Below are 17,950 nucleotides of genomic sequence, written 5' to 3'. Positions count from 1 at the left end.
TGACTGATGTACCTTATTTGGGTTTGTCGAGGAGATGGTCCTTTCAGTGAAGTTCTGAGCAGCTGTTCAAAAGTAATTAAGGTTTTTCTGCCCCATGAAAATCTACGGCAGCAACTGCTGGGCATACTCAGATTCACTCTGAAGCAAGAATTCTGTCACTAGCTCCAAGGTTTTCAGAGGGATTCTGTTATAGAGGGCTTCCATGCTCAATGCCTACAGTTATGGAACATGTCCAGGCAATGTGAGATTACATGGGACCCTGTCATGTGGGGACAGGGAGGCTTCAATCCTTCCCCTCTCCTCCTGCCCCGTGGTCCCAATCTGGATCAGGCTCCTCATGATTCCAGTTTACATTCCCCAAGTGGCATCCACTTGTGATATGAACTGCAGGTATAGGGCACAGGGCTAATGTCACCTACCTACAACTCTAGGGTCCTGATCAATCTTTGAGAACAAAAAATGGGGGGGGGGCTTAGTTACATCTTCAAGGTAACATGAAGTTTGACCATCAGATAATTTGGGAGGGGTGGGGTTGGAATGCACAGGTGGGGGGGAGCAGAAGGATCAGGGTCTCACACCACCTTTCTGAAATGTAGCACAAGGGCCCCAACCCTTGCTCTTACTTTCTGGTTGGCGGGAAAAGGACATGCAAGGATCATGTCTCACACTAGAGGTATATTCACACATTACACTGTATGCTCAGTAAGATGGCTGTGAGAATCTAAACCTATTCAGTAATTCTCATCATGTATAAACTGTGAAGAAGGAAAGCAGGGATGAGCTCGCCAGCTCCAGGTCCTCCCTTACCATTCACATTGCTTCTACAAGTGGATGGCTATTGTCTGCAGAGGACAGCCTCTTCTATCCATGGGAGTTCTCCCCAAGATTTTAGAATCCTGATTCTTGAAATGAAATCATGATTGCCACTAGTTAAGTAATCCCATATAGGTAAACTTGCAATAAAGCAGATTCAAATACATTGGGAGGGTAGGATTGCCAACACTGTAATTATAAATTTCCTTTTTAAAAACCAGAGAAATTCAATGGTCAAAAAACCTGCCAGTTTAACACCAGAGTTAAGGCTATCTCATGTTTGCTCAAGCTCCACAAAGCCAGGAAATGGGAAGCTAAGGCTAATGCCTTAATGGATGTACCCTGTGACCTGTGATGTTGTGCAATGTCACGAATTGTGCTTGCTTACAACGTATCCGCCATGCACCACACTTTTCCTTGATTAGCAAAGATGCCCCACATTGTCTTGGTTCTGTATTGCTCAGATGCTTCATAAGGCAATAGAGGACCAGGACAACATGGGGCTGGTCCCAGGTGTTCCATCCTCCCTGTCAAGAAAGCTCCCTTCTGAGCTGCCTGTAAAAACTACATTTTCTGAAGCTGGGTCTGCATGCATTCATTAAGCCACCTGCATGTGTGATTTCATGTTGTTTTAGCCTCCAGATCATCAAGGCCAGCGCTGAACTCTTGCCAAAATTTGACTGATTTCAGCTGGGCTGTGGTGAGAGTTTTTCTCTCTCTCTCTCTCTCTCACACACACACACACACACACACACACACGCCTCCCCTCCTGAAAGCTAAGGAAGTTATTCAGTCCGCCAGTGAGTGGCTAAGGAGGCTTGTCACTATTCAGCCAGCTAGCAACTGGCTCAGGAGGTTACCTCTGAAGAAACTGTCCAGCCACCTAGGGATTGGCTATGGAAGCTCTCCTCACATCTATCAAGGGCCTTTGGTCTTCATTTTTACATTTGTTTACCTGTGCCAAGTTGCCTCCAGGCTTGTGGAGTTCTTGGATCCTGGATTGGGCCCTGTCCTATTGGAAGACCGTTACTTAGGTAAAGTATAGGATAGACTTAGGTATTCCTTTGCTATTTTTGCCTGCAGCATTGTTCCAAAGGGTTTCTCATTATTCCAAAGGGTTTCTCTGGTTTTCTCTGATCTTTGTATACATTTCTCCCTTCCTTATTATAAATAAAATTCACACCTATTTCAAGTTTGTGCATGCTTTATTCTGGTTAAGCCTCAGTACTAAATTCAGAGCCTTCTGTTTGGTCTTGCTACTGTTTAGAGTTTTAGGGCTTCTCCACATGAGAATTTATCCTGTGATTAAGATTGGTTACTCACGGAAGTTTGCGGGTCCTTTACATGATGTTGTCAACCTCCAGTGCCTCTCCCGTCATTTCTGACCATTTCACGGCTTAATTTGAAACAGAAATAATGAGCTAATAAAAAGAAGTGGTTTGAATCAGTTTGAATTTGTCTGTGTAAAAATGAAGTGGTGCTATAACAACAGTGCCAACTAGTGGCTGTATAATGAAAAACAGATAAAGGGGGGGAAAGGGGAGAAAGGGAAGCATATGTAAAGGGCCGATCTTAATCCTACAAAGAATCCAGAAGCAGAAGCCCCAGTAAAATTGCGGGATGAAAAGCCTTAGGCTTGGGGTTTGAAATAGAGGGTGTAGGCATGAACTTTTATTTCTGTGCCCCAAGGGGTTGTAGTGGTGAAAGTGCTGGACTAGGAGCTGGGAGATCCAGGTTCTAGTCCCCACTTGGCCATGGAAACTCATTGGGTGTCAGGGGTGTTTCTGAGCGCAGGGAGTGGGATAGCAGTTCAGATTCTGAAGGAGAACCATCATTCATGGGGAAGGTGTTTTCCCAGGCTAGTCCAGATATGAGTAGGCCTGCTTCTCAGGTTACAAACATCCAGATGGCTGAGCTTGAGGGTCCTTCCTCACCACCCCCATGATAGGCAGCGAACAGGAGGATGACATAATAGATGACAGGCGCAGGCGCAGAGCAAAGAGAGAGAAGGCAGGGGTGGAACCTAGACGGTCTACCCAACTGGCGTTGTATGAAAAGCTGTGCTTAGAGTCCTCACAACAAGAGAGGGACCTCCCCTACTTAAGTTAGGCTAGCGAGACCGCCTCCCTTTTCAAACGGTGGGCAACTCTCGTAAATTCCATTTGAATCCCCCAAACGCATTCCTTGTAGACAGAGAGTCTCTGAGAATTTGCATCTGTATGACCCTTTGAAGTAATGGATTAAAAGCTGTAGACTGAAGCCCCTCATCTGTGTATGTTTGGGCGTGAAGTGAAGTGGGGGCTAAGGGAATCCTGACAGCTTGCCCGCCGTCCTCTTTTTTTCCTCTGTCCTCTCTTCATCCGTCTCTTTCATTGACCGCGCTCTCAGGCAGCACCACGGAACAGGCTTTCAACACATTGACGCAGGAGAACCAGGCTCTTCGTGATCAGGTCAATCATTGGGCACTGTTCAAGACTTACAATCGACCGCTCCACCCCCACTCCCTCCCCGTCGGAAATGCCCAGTAGCACTGCCGGAGAAATCTGCTGGAGAGAAAGGACTGTTTCAAATTTTCCGTGCCCAGTCAGAACTGTGTATGCACCTCCGGCCAGAGGATTTCCAGACACACCAGATTCATTTGGGGTTTATCATTAATCCGCTTTCAGGCTAAATGGGCTTCAGCGCGTCTCCTCGCTAATGACCCCCTGCTGGCGAACTACCAGGGTTTCATGAATGCGATGGGGGGGGATGGTGACCTCCTTCATGCGGAGACGGCGACCCGGGATATCCACCACCTCAAGCAAGGTAAGGACTGTTTCAGGTTATGCTACCAGTTTTCACTTGCTGATGCAGGATTTACAGTGGAAAGATGCAGCTATGGTGGCCCAATTTTTGGACAGCTTGAATGACGAGATCTTAGAAGAGAGCTGAGCACATCCAGTTGTGCCGGCACATCGACAGTTGGCTGGAAGGGCACCGACAAGCCAAGAAGAGCTCTGCTAGCCAGGATTTCCCTCCTCCCATTCCCCCACCTCCCTCTTCAAACAGCAGGCAACTCTTGTAAATTCCATTTGAAACCCCTGAAGGCATTCCTTGTAGACAGAGAGTCTCTGAGAATTTGCATCTGTATGACCCTGTGAAGTAATGGATTAAAAGCTGTAGACTGAAGCCCCTCATCTGTGTATGTTTGGGTGTGAAGTGAAGTGGGGGCTAAGGGAATCTTGACAGCGGGTGACTTTGGGCCAGTCACAGACTCTTAGCCCAACCTACCTCAAAGGGTTGTTGTTGTGAGAATAAAATGGAGGGGAGGAGGATAATGTAAGCTGCCTTGAGTTCCTTGAAAGAGGAAAGAAGGCGGGATATAATTGCAATAAATACATACATACATACATACATACATAAAGGGAGTTTGGGTAACCTCTTTTCTCCTTCACTCTCCCCACCTAGATTTGGGCCTTGTGGGTGCATGGAAGGTAAGTTGTAAGAAAGCATGATTTGTGACATTGCACATCATTTCTGATCATGGGGCACATCTGTTCAAGTATCAGCCTTAGCTTCCAATTTCCTGGCTTTGTGGAGCTTGAGCCAAGATGAGGTAGCTTTAACTCTGGTCTTAAAACAGCAGGTTTTTTGATCCTTGAATATATGCTACATTCACACTGATTGATTGATTGATTGATTTGATTTGATTTGAACACCACATTTCTACCAAAAATATCACTCAAGGTATCTACTACACTGGCTAGACTTTAAAGGAAATAATGGAATTTATTTATGGAGACTGACTGAAAAGTTACCTGAACAGCAGCATCACAAATGCTACTGAGAAATCCCTTCTCCAATGATCCAGCCGTATGACTCTTGATATTTGCTATGATCTTTCAAATCTGAAACCCCATTTTTTTCTGTATATTGCAAGTGTGACCCAATTCCAAACTTACATTTTGTGGCCTGATTGGAATTCGCTGATGATCTATATACATTCCTGGAATAATAACTGACATTCTCCTGGGTCCCTTGAATCCTAGCACATTGGTTTCCTTTTGAAAAAGTAGGTAGAAATGGAAAAATAAGATTAATCTTAAATATGCTGTCTTTACTGTATTAGAAAGGCCACACTTTTCCCATGGTTTCATGAAAAAGGCATATGAACTCCCAACATTCCATCTCACTCTTCCAACCCTACTATTCTATGATTCTATGACTTATTTCCCATTCTAACAGCTGTTTATTTTCTCCCATAAAAGAGAAAATGCTGCCCCTGGAGATGCTGACTGACAGCAAAGTTTTCCATCCTCCTGTGACACTGGGTAGTCTGGTAGGTGTTGCAATGTGTCACTCCTGTCAATTATATATACTTCACTCGACTCAACACAGTATGCCCCCACATACACAACAGTCGTCATAATATCTGAGCCCTCACAATGTGCATGCATGTATGAAAACACACACACCATCATAACGGGGGCGGAGTTTGCTCGTTACAAATAAAAGAGAAGAACTGTATTACATTAACACAGAATTGGCCCATTTTATTCTTGTACTCATTAGGAAGTTCAGAACAAAAGCTCAAAAGCAAGCAAGTTCTCCCCCAACCCCATTTTTGCATGGACACTCTTTCCAGAAGCAATAGTAAAAACAAAGCTTCAGACTGAGGCCTTGGGACTGAACACAATGCATTGTTAAACTGTAGAATTTGCTACCACAGGATCTAGTGATGGCCACCAATTTGGATGGTTTTAAAAGGGGGTTAGACAAATTCCTGGCGGAGAAGGCTATCAGTGGCTACTAGTCCTGATAGCTATATGCTACCTCCAGCATGAGAGGCAGTATTCCTATGTACACCAGTTGCTGGGAAACATGGGTGGGAGGGTGCTGTTACACTCATGTCCTGCTTGTGGGTTTCCTGTCAATAGCTGTTTGGCCACTGTGTGAACAGAATGCTGGACTAGATGGACCTTTGGTTTGATCCAGCATGGCTCTTCTTATTTTCTTATGTTCTTAAGAAGACAACGAGCGGTTAATGGGGAAAAGTGTGCGAAAGCCCCTGATAGGAGTAACCCACCCAATGGCTGAGGTTGCTAATCATCTAAAGCAAATGAGGCATGAATGGTCTCAGACCATCCAGCCCTTAAAGACAAGGTAACTGAAGTAGGAGAAAATGTCAACCATCTCAAACACACCTAATGAAGCCCTAAATCTTGGTTTGAAATATCAAAAATTATTAGCAAGATTGATCCAGCCTAATGCGGATCTCCAGGACCGGCTAGAATCCATGAAGAACAGGAGTCGGAAGCCAAACCTTTGATTAGAGGGCTTAGGGAGACTCTGGAAGGGGAAACATGAGTGAATTCTTAACAAAACAGTTTATGCAATTGTTCCCTGAAATGGACCTAGTTAATATAGAAACTGATCGGGCATACAGGGCCCTCTATGCAAAACCCCCACCTGGAGCAAGGCCATGGGACATAATAGCATGTCTCAGGAGAGACTCACAAAAAATGGCCATCTTGGAGGCTACAAGGCATCAGGGGAAGCTGGAATAAGAAGGGGCTCAAATAAATTTTTTTCAGGACCTGTGTCCTGAAACTTTATAGAAAAGAAGGGCATTCCATCCCTATACAGAGCAACTCTGCAAAATGGGGGTTGGGTATAGGCTATCCAGTCAAGACTGGCTATCCAGTCAAGTTAATTGTCTACAAGGCAAATAGAACAAATACACCAGAAATTCTAAAGAAAGCAAACCATCTTTTAAAGGCCCTAAACCTTTAAGATTCCCTGTAGAGAATCCACCAGGAGAGCAGGATGACACAGATGAAGTAGTGACCGACCCAGACCCACAGGATGTGGAATGGGAATCATCAAGCAAAAAAAGAGGAAAGCGCAGAGAACCGGTACAAGAAGATTAAATACTAAAAGACAGAGACTGGACTAACAGTAGCATGAGAAGAACAGAGTGCTAGTGCAGTTACAGGTAGCGCACGCATGAAATCTGTGTTTGTTAACCTACAGATATATGTACAATAGAGGGAGGAGAAGTGATCCGAATGAAATTGTGCTCCTGCCCCACCCCCAACATAGATTACACCCTATGGTAGTCATGGAAACTCTAACCATGACAAGGGAGCCCTCAGAGGAGAGCACCTGGACAATAGGAAACGGGGATGATGTTTTAGTTGAGATATTGTTATTGTTAGTTCAAGGTGCGATATGTGTGGAATGCATACTGAGGCTATACAGGGATAAGAAAATTAATGCCACTATCTATTCTAAGCAAAAAGGCTATGTCTATACACCATATGCGTATGTATGTGAGTGTATGTGAGGGGAAGCATATGTTGTTTCCTCAGCCTAATGATGGCTTCCTTCACTTGCATGGACACCTCTTTGGACCTCATGTTGGGAGTTCCAGTGAACAGCTACCAAATGCAAATGTAACACGCAGAACCACCTCTAGGCCTTTTATCTGTTTGATTGGGCATGGGGTGCCCAGGAAACAGGCCACACCTGGCCATGCAGCTGCTTGTCAGCCATTTGTTCCATTACTTATGAGCCACCAACGATGGGGGGGTGTGTATGCCACTGGCTGTACTTCCTGAATGGTTAATGCCCCACTTTTGTCCAACCCCTTGAATTACAGCTGAAAGTCCTGACTTGGCTCCCATCTGGGTGTGTTTCCTTTCAACTTCAATGTGGTGGTGTACAGAGGCCAACTGCCAAAACAGTTATCCTTGTTCCAATATTTCTGGCCCTGACTGTATATATGCATATGCATATTTTGGCAATCAATTTAAAACTTAAATGGCAGAACAGAAAGTAGTTTCATTTCATGAAAAGGGTATGGGTTCACAACGAAAACGCCAGCAGGTCCAGAATATTCTTTAAAAAAGAGAGCCCAGATGTGATAATGTTGCAGGAACTCCCACCCCAAAAAGCAAGGTGCTCAATTACCCAGGAATAGGAGAAGTGTACTCCGCCCCAGTTTTTCAAAATCTCAAGAGGTACTCATTGTGCTAACAAGAAAGGTTGATAGTACATTAATAGACAAGGGTCTAGGACCCATGCGGGAGACACATTTTTATTAGAGGTACTATAGACAATGAGAACTTGACATTGAGAGCTATATATAGCCCAATGTTGGTCAATTACAATTCCTAAAAGACACACTATGTACTCTAGACCAGCTGTCCCCAACCTTTTTGGCACCAGGGACCGGTCTCGTGGAAGACCATTTTTCCACGGACCGGGGGGGGATGGTTTCGCTTGGGGACTTCTGGCTGCTGGGACACAAAGGACACCATTTGCGTCCTTATTCTTTGCAGTAATCGGATACGTAAAGATATATGTAGCCTATTACTTGAAGAGCAGGGATGCCATTTGCAACCCAGTGGCTGGAAGTCCGCCAGCGGCCGGAGCCAGCCTGGGTCAGTGAGGATTCCGGGGGGGGGGGAGGGATGGATCCGCGCGGACCCAAGGTAAGGGGGTTTCGCACACCCCTACTGCGGCCCAGTTGCTAACAGACCACGGACCAGTCCCGGTCCACGGCCCGGGGGTTGGGGACCCCTGCTATAGACAAGTTCAAAGAAGGGGGAGTAATACTTGGTTGTGATTTGAATGCAGTAATTGATGAGAGTCTGGACAGAGGTAGGAAGGAATTCATTCACAAAAACAGGAGAGACAGATCGCATGAACTTTACAGGAATTTAACTTCTCAGACACTGGGTGCACTAAATGTCCACAAGAGAAAGACTATAACTTCTATTCAAATAAACACTCCACATACTCCAGAATTGACTACATTTTAATTTCAGATATTTGTCTACCAAATAGCTTAAAGCTAGTATTGGTAACATTACAGTCTCAGATCATGCACCCATGTCTGCTAAAGTGAGATTAGGCATTCATGTAGGCTGAACCCAATTCTTCTGCTTAGGCAGGAAACAAAAGAAAAATTGGTGCAGGAACTAAGTAACTACTTCAAAGAATGTAACATGCTAGATATAGATATTACCACCCTTTCAGATGTAATGAAATCAGATTCAGATTATTTTGGTTGAAGACCAGCACATGTAAAATATAAAGTACTAAAACTACAGTATACAAGGAATTGAGGCCAAATAATCACAGAACAGTATAATAAGAATATATAAATCCCAATATAAAAACCTTGATAAAATGTTAAAATATTATTATTTTATCATCACCCTCTGACAAGCGATAGCAGTTGTACAGAAACGAGCTGCTAAATGAAATCAGTTATTTGGGGTCATTTTATCAAAGAAATTAATTACATAAGGAAAAGTAAGGAACTGAAGAGAAATCAACTATTACAGAAAATTAAATTACTAAAATCACAACATTAAAAAATGCATCATAGTGCACACTCCAGTCTAACCAAGAAAAGAAACGAATTGAAAACACTAGATTTAGGCAAAGTAGGTATGAATTTACAATACATTAATAAAAAATGTTATGAATTTGGAAATAAAAATTCAAAACATTTGGCTAATTATATCAGAAAGGAAAAAAAATCACAAAATAAAATATCAGCAGTTAAAAATGAGAAAGGGGAAAAAGAATATCACGTAGTAAAAATAAATGAAGTTTTTCAAAGACTTAAAAAAAACTTTATACCACATCTCCCCCAAACTTAAACCAAATTTAAACCACAGTATTTGCAATCCAATATATTCAAGAAATCTACTGAAGACAAAATTCTTCTAAACCAGAAAGTAATTTCTCAGAAACTCTATGAAACAATTACAAAAAATAAGAGTAACAAAGCACCAGGCATGGATGGTTTCAACAGCAATGTTTATAAAGTATTTGAAGAACTTCTATCCTCATACCGGGTGAATTTGTTTAATCATATTTTGGAAAATAATCCTATTCCAGCACCTTGGCCAACATCAAGAATAATTCTCATACCAAAACCAGATAAAAATCCAAATGATCCAGATTCCTATAGACCGATCAGACTATTGAATCAAGATGATAACATCTGTACAAGCCTCCTAGCAAATTCAACATTCTGCCCCCAGATTACATATATGAAAACCAATGGGATCACCTCCTCCCATATGTGTGTGCCCGGACCCTAAGATCATCCTCAGTGGTCCTTCTCTGTGAGCCCCTGCCAAAATAAGTGAGGTGGGTGGCTACCAAGAAGAGAGCCTTTTCTGCTGTGGCACCCCAGCTGTGGAATGAGCTTCCTAGAGAGGTTTGCCTGGCACCTACATTGTACTCCTTCCGGCACCAGGTGAAAACATTTTTATTCTCCCAGTATCATAGCATTTTAGCTTCCAAGTCTTTTAGCCTTGGTGTTTTAAATCTGTATTTTAAATCTCTGCATTGCTGCTAGGTTTTATTCTGGTTGTATTGTTATATTGTGGTTTTAATGCTTTTATATTTTATATGGTTTTATCCTGTGTTTTTTGGTTTTAATTTTTGTGAGCCGCCCAGAGAGCTTCAGCTATTGGGCAGTATAGAAATGAAATAAATAAATAAAATAATAAATAATTTGGATTTATTAAATAGGCAAATAGTTGATCCTATAAGAAGACTCCTCAATATCATTCATCATAGTACCTAATTTAAGACTAAACCATTTATAATTGCTTCTCTGGATGCTTCTAAAGCATTTGACAAATTGGAATGGCCCTTTTTACTTGAAATGTGCAAAAGTCTAGATATGGGCACAAATGTTATAAATGTACCTCAGAGACTATGAATCCAATCAGGCAATAATTCAGATTAACTGCTATGAGTCACCACCAATCAATATACAGAGAGGGAGAAAACAGGGTTGTCCTCTTTTGCCCTTACTTTTTGCTTTTTCGATAGAACCCCTAGCAAATGATATCAGAAAGGAGCCATCAATAGGGATCCAAATCAGTGGGCAACAACACAATATTAATTTATATGCTGATAATATAGCCCTAACTTTGTCAAATCACAAAGGTGAGTTACCAAGGGTACTACAAATCATAGCAGAATACAGAAAACAGGCAGGTTTGACAATCAGTTACCAAATATCAAATATTCTAAGTCTGAACATGGGAGGTGACAACAGAATGGAATTGAATAAACTGTAAACCAACACATTCTTCAAACATAAAATACCTGGGAATCCAGTTACCAGGCAAACTACAAAAGATAATTAAACTGAACTACAGTTTATTCAGACAAATATTAAGAGAATGGACAAAACCCAATTTATCATGGTAAGGGAAAATAGCAGCTATTAAAGTAACAGTTTTGTCCAAACTGTCTTATCTAGGTAGTACAGAATTGCAGGGATGACATCAGGAAGGCTAAAGCTGAGAACTAGCTGAGGTTAGCAAGGGATGCTAAAAGCAACAAAAAGGCTTTCTTCAGATATGTGCATAATAAAAGACAGAGGAAAGAAATGGTGGGTCAGCTATTAAATAAGGATGGCAAAATGATAACAAATGACAAAGAAAAGGCAGAGGTGCTCAATTCCTACTTTAGCTTAGTCTTCTCCCAAAAGAGGGTCTATGACCCCCCGGCAAAGGTGAAGAACAGGCTGAAGGGGTAGGATTGCAGCTTGAGCTCAATAGACATATGGTCAAGTAACACCTAATTACTTTGAATGAGTTAAAAGCTCCAGGGCCAGATGAGCTGCACCCTAGAGTAATAAAGGAACTGGCAGAAGAACTCTCAGAACCACTGTCTATTCTCACTGAGCAATCATGGAGGACGGGTGAAGTGCCAGATGACTGGAGGAGGGCTAATGTTGTCACTATCTTCAAAAAGGGTAAAAAGGAGGAACCTGGGAACTACAGACCAGTCAGTCTGACATCAATCTCTGGGAAAATTCTGGAGCAGATGATAAAGCGATCCATCTATAAGCACCTTGAAAACAACACAGAGATTACTCGAAGCCAACATGGATTTGTCAAGAACAAATCCTGCCAGATGGATCTGATCTCATTTTTTGATCAAGTAACCTCCCTTGCGGACCGTGGGAATGCTGTAGACATCATATACCTCGACTTCAGCAAAGCTTTCGACAAAGTGCCCCATGATCTCCTGATGAGCAAACTAGCTCAAAGTGGGCTAGATAAAACAATGATCCGGTGGATCCACAGTTGGCTACGGAATCAGACTCAAAGAGTGCTTATCAATGGGATCTTCTCAAATTGGGGAGAGGTAACAAGCGGGGTACCGCAGGGCTCAGTTCTGGGCACAATGCTCTTCAACATTTTTAATAATGACTTGGAGGAGGAGGTACAGGGAATGCTGATCAAATTTGCAGATGACTCAAAATGGGGCGGGATAGCTAATACTTTGGAAGACAGAAACAAAATTCAAAGTGATCTTGATAGACTGGAGTGCTGGGCAGAAAACAACAGAATTAAATTTGATAGGGATAAATGCCAAGTTCTGCACCTAGGAAAAAGAAACCAAATGCACAGCGGGAAGTACTAGTTCGCCTCTACTCAGCACTGGTTAGGTCTCATCTGGAGTACTGTGTCCAGTTCTGGGCACCACATTTTAAGAAGGATGCAGACAAACTGGAGAGGGTTCAGAGGAAGGCAAAAAGATGATCAGGGGACTGGAAACAAAGCCCTATGAGGACAGACTGAAAGAACTGGGCATGTTTAGCCTTGAGAAGAGAAGACTGAGGGGAGATAGGATAGCGCTCTTCAAGTACTTGAAAGGTTGTCACAGAGAGGAAGGCCAGGATCTCTTCTCGATCACCCCAGACTGCAGGACACGGAAGAATGGGCTCAAGTTACAGGAAGCCAGATTCCGGCTGAACATCAGGAAAAACGTCCTGACTGTTAGAGCAATACAACAATGGAACCAATTAGGGAGGTAGTGGGCTCTCCCACACTGGAGGCATTCAAGATGAGGCTGGACAGCCATTTGTCTGGGATGCTCTGACTTGGATTCCTACATTGAGCAGGGGGTTGGACTCAATGGTCTTGTAGGCCCCTTCCAACCCTACTATTCTATGATTCTATGATCTATTTGAAACCCTTCTGATCCACCTCTCAGATGGTTACCTGCAAAAATGGCAAATGTATTTCATTTGTTCCTTTGAAGTCTTTGTGGAAGCAGCATAAAAATCTAGGGCTCCAAGCCCTCAATGTTCCTCTCCTCCCAGAGGCAAAGTCCCATTTGGCTGCTGAAATCACTAAAAGGCAGATTCCTTATGCTGAAATCACAGGTGGCAGCTTCATAGATCATTTCTGTTCATAGCTGTTGGACTAGAACCAACTTAGAATTGAAAAATTCCATTGGAAATTGCCTTTTGGTTCTCCTTGCCACCCCACTGCTGGAAGGAGTTCCAACCACTTGTCTGCAGTAGAACAAACTCCGGGGTCCGATGGGCAAGCCTACAGAGAAACATGGGATGCCACAGTTCTGTCACTTCTCTGCCACTTTTTGCCCAGTTTCATCCAAGTCTGGCTGCTTAGGTTCACACCTCACCACAGGCTAAGATCCACTGTAATCCTTTTAAAAATGGATATATATTTCATGTACCCGCTGAGATCCGAGAGTTTCAACACACTCCAAACTTCAGCTACAGGAACGAGTCACAAAGACTCAGGGAGAAGTATCTTTAAATTTCTATCCTGTTTTCAAGAGGTTTTTGTACAAAGTATAGCCTCCTATTCTGCACCCTATTTTCTATGATGTGTATGTGTACAAATTTGATGTGAGTTTGAACTGTTTTTGGTCAGAGGCCCAGCCACTTAGTGCAGCTTTCCTTGGTCAACTAGTGCAAAGGACTGTGGCTGAAACACCTTTTGGTTGCTCCCTCAAGTTTCCTCATTAAGACTCCTTTCACTTGGTCATGTCTTCCAGAAGATCTGATCAAGGTAAATGAGGATATTATATTTGACCCAAGTTGACTATAACTGTAGGGCCCTGTGATGGCCCTACGTTAAAGGTGAGTTGGCTGAATCACATTCTGTTGTTATGGGCTTTTCCACAGGAGGCTTTTAAGCTGCACCTTTACCAAGGCTTTTGCTTTCAGATTCTTGACAGGATTAAAATAGACTCTTTTACACATGTTTTTTCCCGAGGTGTGTGTGTCTTTCTCTGCCTTTCCATTTGTGTCCTTTGCACAACCATTAGGTGGTGCTGTGGTTTAGCAGAGTTGCGCAATTGCACAGGGCTCTTATAATACCACTGAGAAAAAAACCTAGATTTTCCCAGTTGGGGAAAAAACCTGCAATAATGTTGCAAAGTAAGGGAGAGGCCCTGAAGGATGACGATGGCATGTAAAGGACCTGCAAATTACCATGAGTGAGGAAGCATGAGCGCACAATAAGAACCTTGCATAGAAAGGCTCTTTAACCAGAAATCATTTGGGTGTTTGTTTTGCTTCCTCCCCACTTTTCCCTGTTAAATAAATTCTAATTCTTTTTTTATAAGTTGCTCACTAGTTTCCCCCCATCTGTTTGCAAGGGGAAAACGGTCCTGGGCTGTGTTTCCATGACAACAGAAGGAGAAGCTAATGGAGGAGTAATGGATTTTTTTAAAAGGAATCAGCTTTGCTGCACTTTGGTCCATGCAGGGCTCCACGAGCAGGTTCTCTGCACCAGTAAAAATCGCTTCACAGAACATATTTCCTGGTGGGGGTGGGGGTTGGAGTGAACATCATCTGACTGGCAAGGGCTACTCAACCAGTAAGAGAGGCTTCCCCCCTCCCCTTTCTCCTTTCCCCTGAAAGTCCAGATGCACCTGCATTTCAGAAGCAAGCCTCACTGAGCATAATGGGAGTTACTTCTGAGTAGACACACAAATGCTTGTGCTGGGAAAGAGAGCAGTAAACACAAAGACGGAAACCAGCCCCCATTTTAACCTGCATGATCTCTATAACAAAGGGTCGACGTTTCTTCCTAAGGCAATTAACCAAACAAAGGAGAATTGGAGCCTCGAGATCGTGCTGTGCCTTGTCAGTTGAGGGGGTTCTCTCTAAGTTCTGTGGGCATTAAGAGGGCAAGCCTCATTCAGCACAATGGGAGGAAACACCCCTTGACCGGGGTCATGGCGAAAGGCACACCCTGGGCAGGGCTAGCATACCCAAGGTCAATGCAGGGGTTGGGGGACACAGCAACTATACCGGGGAGAACCCGACTTGAGGAAAAGAATTGGACTTGAAGCAATCTCAGGAAATCCGGTTTTTCCTCCAGGGTGGCTGCTGGATGGCCATGACATCTATCCTTAACGACCTCAACACACAGCATGCTCCGACTAAATTGCTGGTGGAAACACCCCCCTGGTTGCATGGCATGCTAGTTTGGGGTCAGCATCTTTCTGACTCATCCACTACTGTATGTCCCAGTGGTGCTTCCCAAGGTGGTTACCTTGGGAATCAGCACTGGGACATACAGTAGGGGACATCACTTACCCTATCAGCAACCCTATGAGGTTATGGAAACCATGGGACCTGGGACTGTAAAATGGGACTAACCTGATTATGGCGCCTCTTTCTGAAATCCTTTCTTTCCTCCCCACTCTTGCAAGCTCACACCAAACCTTTCTTTTTCTTTCCCAAGAGTTTAAGGGACTCAAATTTCCTTAATCCCCAGCTCTTGACTTCTTTATATTCACAAGTTCATACAAAATCAGTCTGTTCATGCACATTCATGGCCTACCTTTAATCACTGGACCCTCATATTCAGCTGCTGAGAGAACTAAGAGATTTCCTACCACAATCTGGTTCTCTTGGAATCCGCTGAGGGGTTTTTTTGCAAAGTTTCGTAAGTTTTCCCTGTTTCGATTCCTGAATGCTAAGAATATAACAAGAGCTGTGCTGGATCAGATCAAGGGTCCATCTAGTCCAACATTATAGAATCACAGAGTCATAGAATAGTAGGGTTGGAAGAGGCCTATAAGACCATCAAGTCCATCCCCCTGCTCAATGCAGGAATCTAAGTCAAAGCATCCCTGATAGATGGCTGTCCAGCTTCTCTTCACACAGTGGCCAACCAGCTGCCTGTGGGAAACCCACAAGTAGGTGCAACAGCATCCTCCTGCTCATGTTCCCCAATAACTGGTGTACATAGGCATACCTCCTCTGATACCGGATGTAGCATACAGCCATCATGACGTGTAACCACTGATAGCTTTCTCCTGTACCATGTTAATTTCCCCAGATTAATGGGTATACATTTTAAATTCTTGCTCGTGTTTAATCAGTTCCCTGGTTCTTGAAGAAGCTAGGTGAGTCATTGTGTTCCTCCTGCCAGATGCCCTATTGCCAAAGTTGAAAGGTCCCTTAATGAATGTGCATTTTGAGAAAATGTGGAAGTTGTCTAGAGGACCACATTCGGTAACAATACAAATTGGATTTCTCTTTAAAAATAATATATTTTACTGAGCACATAATTATATCAAAAGCCAAGAAGAGAACAGAGCAAAAGATTTCTAACAAGCACCTGAGCAACAACAAAGCTAAAGGTAATTTGATACACATACTCCAACTTTCTCCTTAAAGAAAGGGTTATCTTTCTTTATCTTCGATTACAAAATCCTTTTCTTTGGAATTTGCCTCCTATATGAACCTTCCTGATATCTCCATTCAGAGGTTCTTATTTGTGTTCCCTTTCTGCCAGAGGTCCTATAAGTGAACACAAGAGCGATGCCTTCCTCAGTTGTTTGCTTAGGGAGGTATGGTTGGCACCCTCATGGCCTGTCATTTTGTGGACAGTAAAGGTTATTTTATTCCAGAATGTGATCAATTTAATTTGGTCTCGCTTATTTTAGATGATGACAGTTCATTGCTAGTTTCTGCTTACAACTTAGTTTTATTGTGAGCCACCTTGAGTACAGTTGGTGTAGAAGGGCTGGATAGAAATTGTTTTAGCAAAGATTTATGAACAATAAAAGCAAGATTTCCCCCTCAGATTACAAATAGAGTGAAATACATTTTACCACATTCTGGTTTTCAGCCCAGTCAGGATTACAACCCAAGATAGCAGAGGTTACAGGAACTCATACCTCCAAAGGTTCTCCCTCCAGTATGGGTTGGCAATGATACAAACAAAAAATACCCTCTTCCTCTGCTCCCAACCCCCAACAGTAAGTTCACTTACATAACAAATTGCAGCCATCTCATGCCGGGTGTGGGCTTTTTCCACCAGGCCCTGTGCTTTGACCGGACTAACCCCATGATCGTAGACAGTAAATTTGGTCCCCATGAGATTTGATCTAGGATTTGGGAACACAAGTCACTTAGATGATTTCCTTTCTCTTCACACAAAGCTCAATGTAGTCTTTTTATGCCCTGGGCATAATAAGAAAATCTGCCCCACCCCATTTGCTGGATCCTGAACTCCTTGGGATTCAGTGCCCTCCACATATATGAGCATATGCAGACAGTTGCTCCATCAAGCCCAGTGCTGTCTAAATTAGGATTCTGTATATAAATAAGCAATATAAATTAGGATTCAATGTATAAATTCTCTATATCAATAAGCACTATCACACAAAAAAGCCATTACAAGCCACACAATAAAGGAAAACATACTCAGCCTAAGTAAGGATAGGTTCAGCTGTTTTGGTGTGGAACCAAGACATGAAATCTGTAATGGCAGTCCTCCAATACTTATTCCAGGGCAAAAATATCACTGAATACGGGGGGTGGGGGTGGGGATTCACTGGTAAAGTTTTACATGGTAACAATTCCAAGTTCAACCCTGGCATCTTCAGCTCAAAAGGGGCTTGGGTAGGAAGGATGGGAAAGACCTCTGCCTGAGACCCTGGGGACCTGCTATCAGTTCAAGTACACAGTAAATGGAGCAATTGTCTGACAGTACAAGGCAGATTGTCATGTTCATTTGTTCACTTTGAAACTCTCACCTGAGTTTTCCAATAAAACTTTCTCCTCCCCTGGATAAATCTGTTGGATCAACTGAAATAAGATAATTTGATGTTTTGCTCTTTTTCCTTTTTCTCCCCGCAAGAAGGAAAACCTAGAAATATTTTAAAAAATAATCAAGGAAAGACCTTTGGGGAAAAAAATCAGGAGAGCTCTAGTAAATATTACAATTTGCATACAGGACCAGGACATGGGGCATCTTTGCTGGTCCCAGGCACTCCATCCATCCCATCTGGATTTGGGCCTGAAAGACCAAGGAAAATTGTGGGTAAGTTG

The 17,950-nt window shown here is 43.0% G+C and overlaps 1 protein-coding gene across 4 annotated transcripts in view; it reads right to left on the bottom strand.

The window, feature by feature from the left end:
* Positions 1–17,950, bottom strand: part of TULP3 (TUB like protein 3) — a 133,931-nt gene that overhangs the window by 23,478 nt on the left and 92,503 nt on the right. For all 4 annotated transcript variants that reach the window (XM_084859951.1, XM_084859953.1, XM_084859952.1 and 1 more), the window contains exons 7-9: positions 17,656–17,768; positions 16,890–17,004; positions 4,755–4,853 (exon numbers count right to left, since the gene is read on the bottom strand). In XM_084859951.1, coding sequence (XP_084716077.1) covers positions 4,755–4,853; positions 16,890–17,004; positions 17,656–17,768 — 327 coding nt within the window. The remainder of the gene's footprint in view (positions 1–4,754; positions 4,854–16,889; positions 17,005–17,655; positions 17,769–17,950) is intronic.

Source organism: Heloderma suspectum, chromosome 5 (assembly GCF_057233095.1).
Source record: "Heloderma suspectum isolate Gila_16-S chromosome 5, 16-S_ref, whole genome shotgun sequence".
Taxonomy (NCBI): domain Eukaryota; kingdom Metazoa; phylum Chordata; class Lepidosauria; order Squamata; family Helodermatidae; genus Heloderma; species Heloderma suspectum.
The sequence above is the reverse complement of the archived record's forward strand: the minus strand, read 5'-3'. Positions and strand labels throughout refer to the sequence as shown.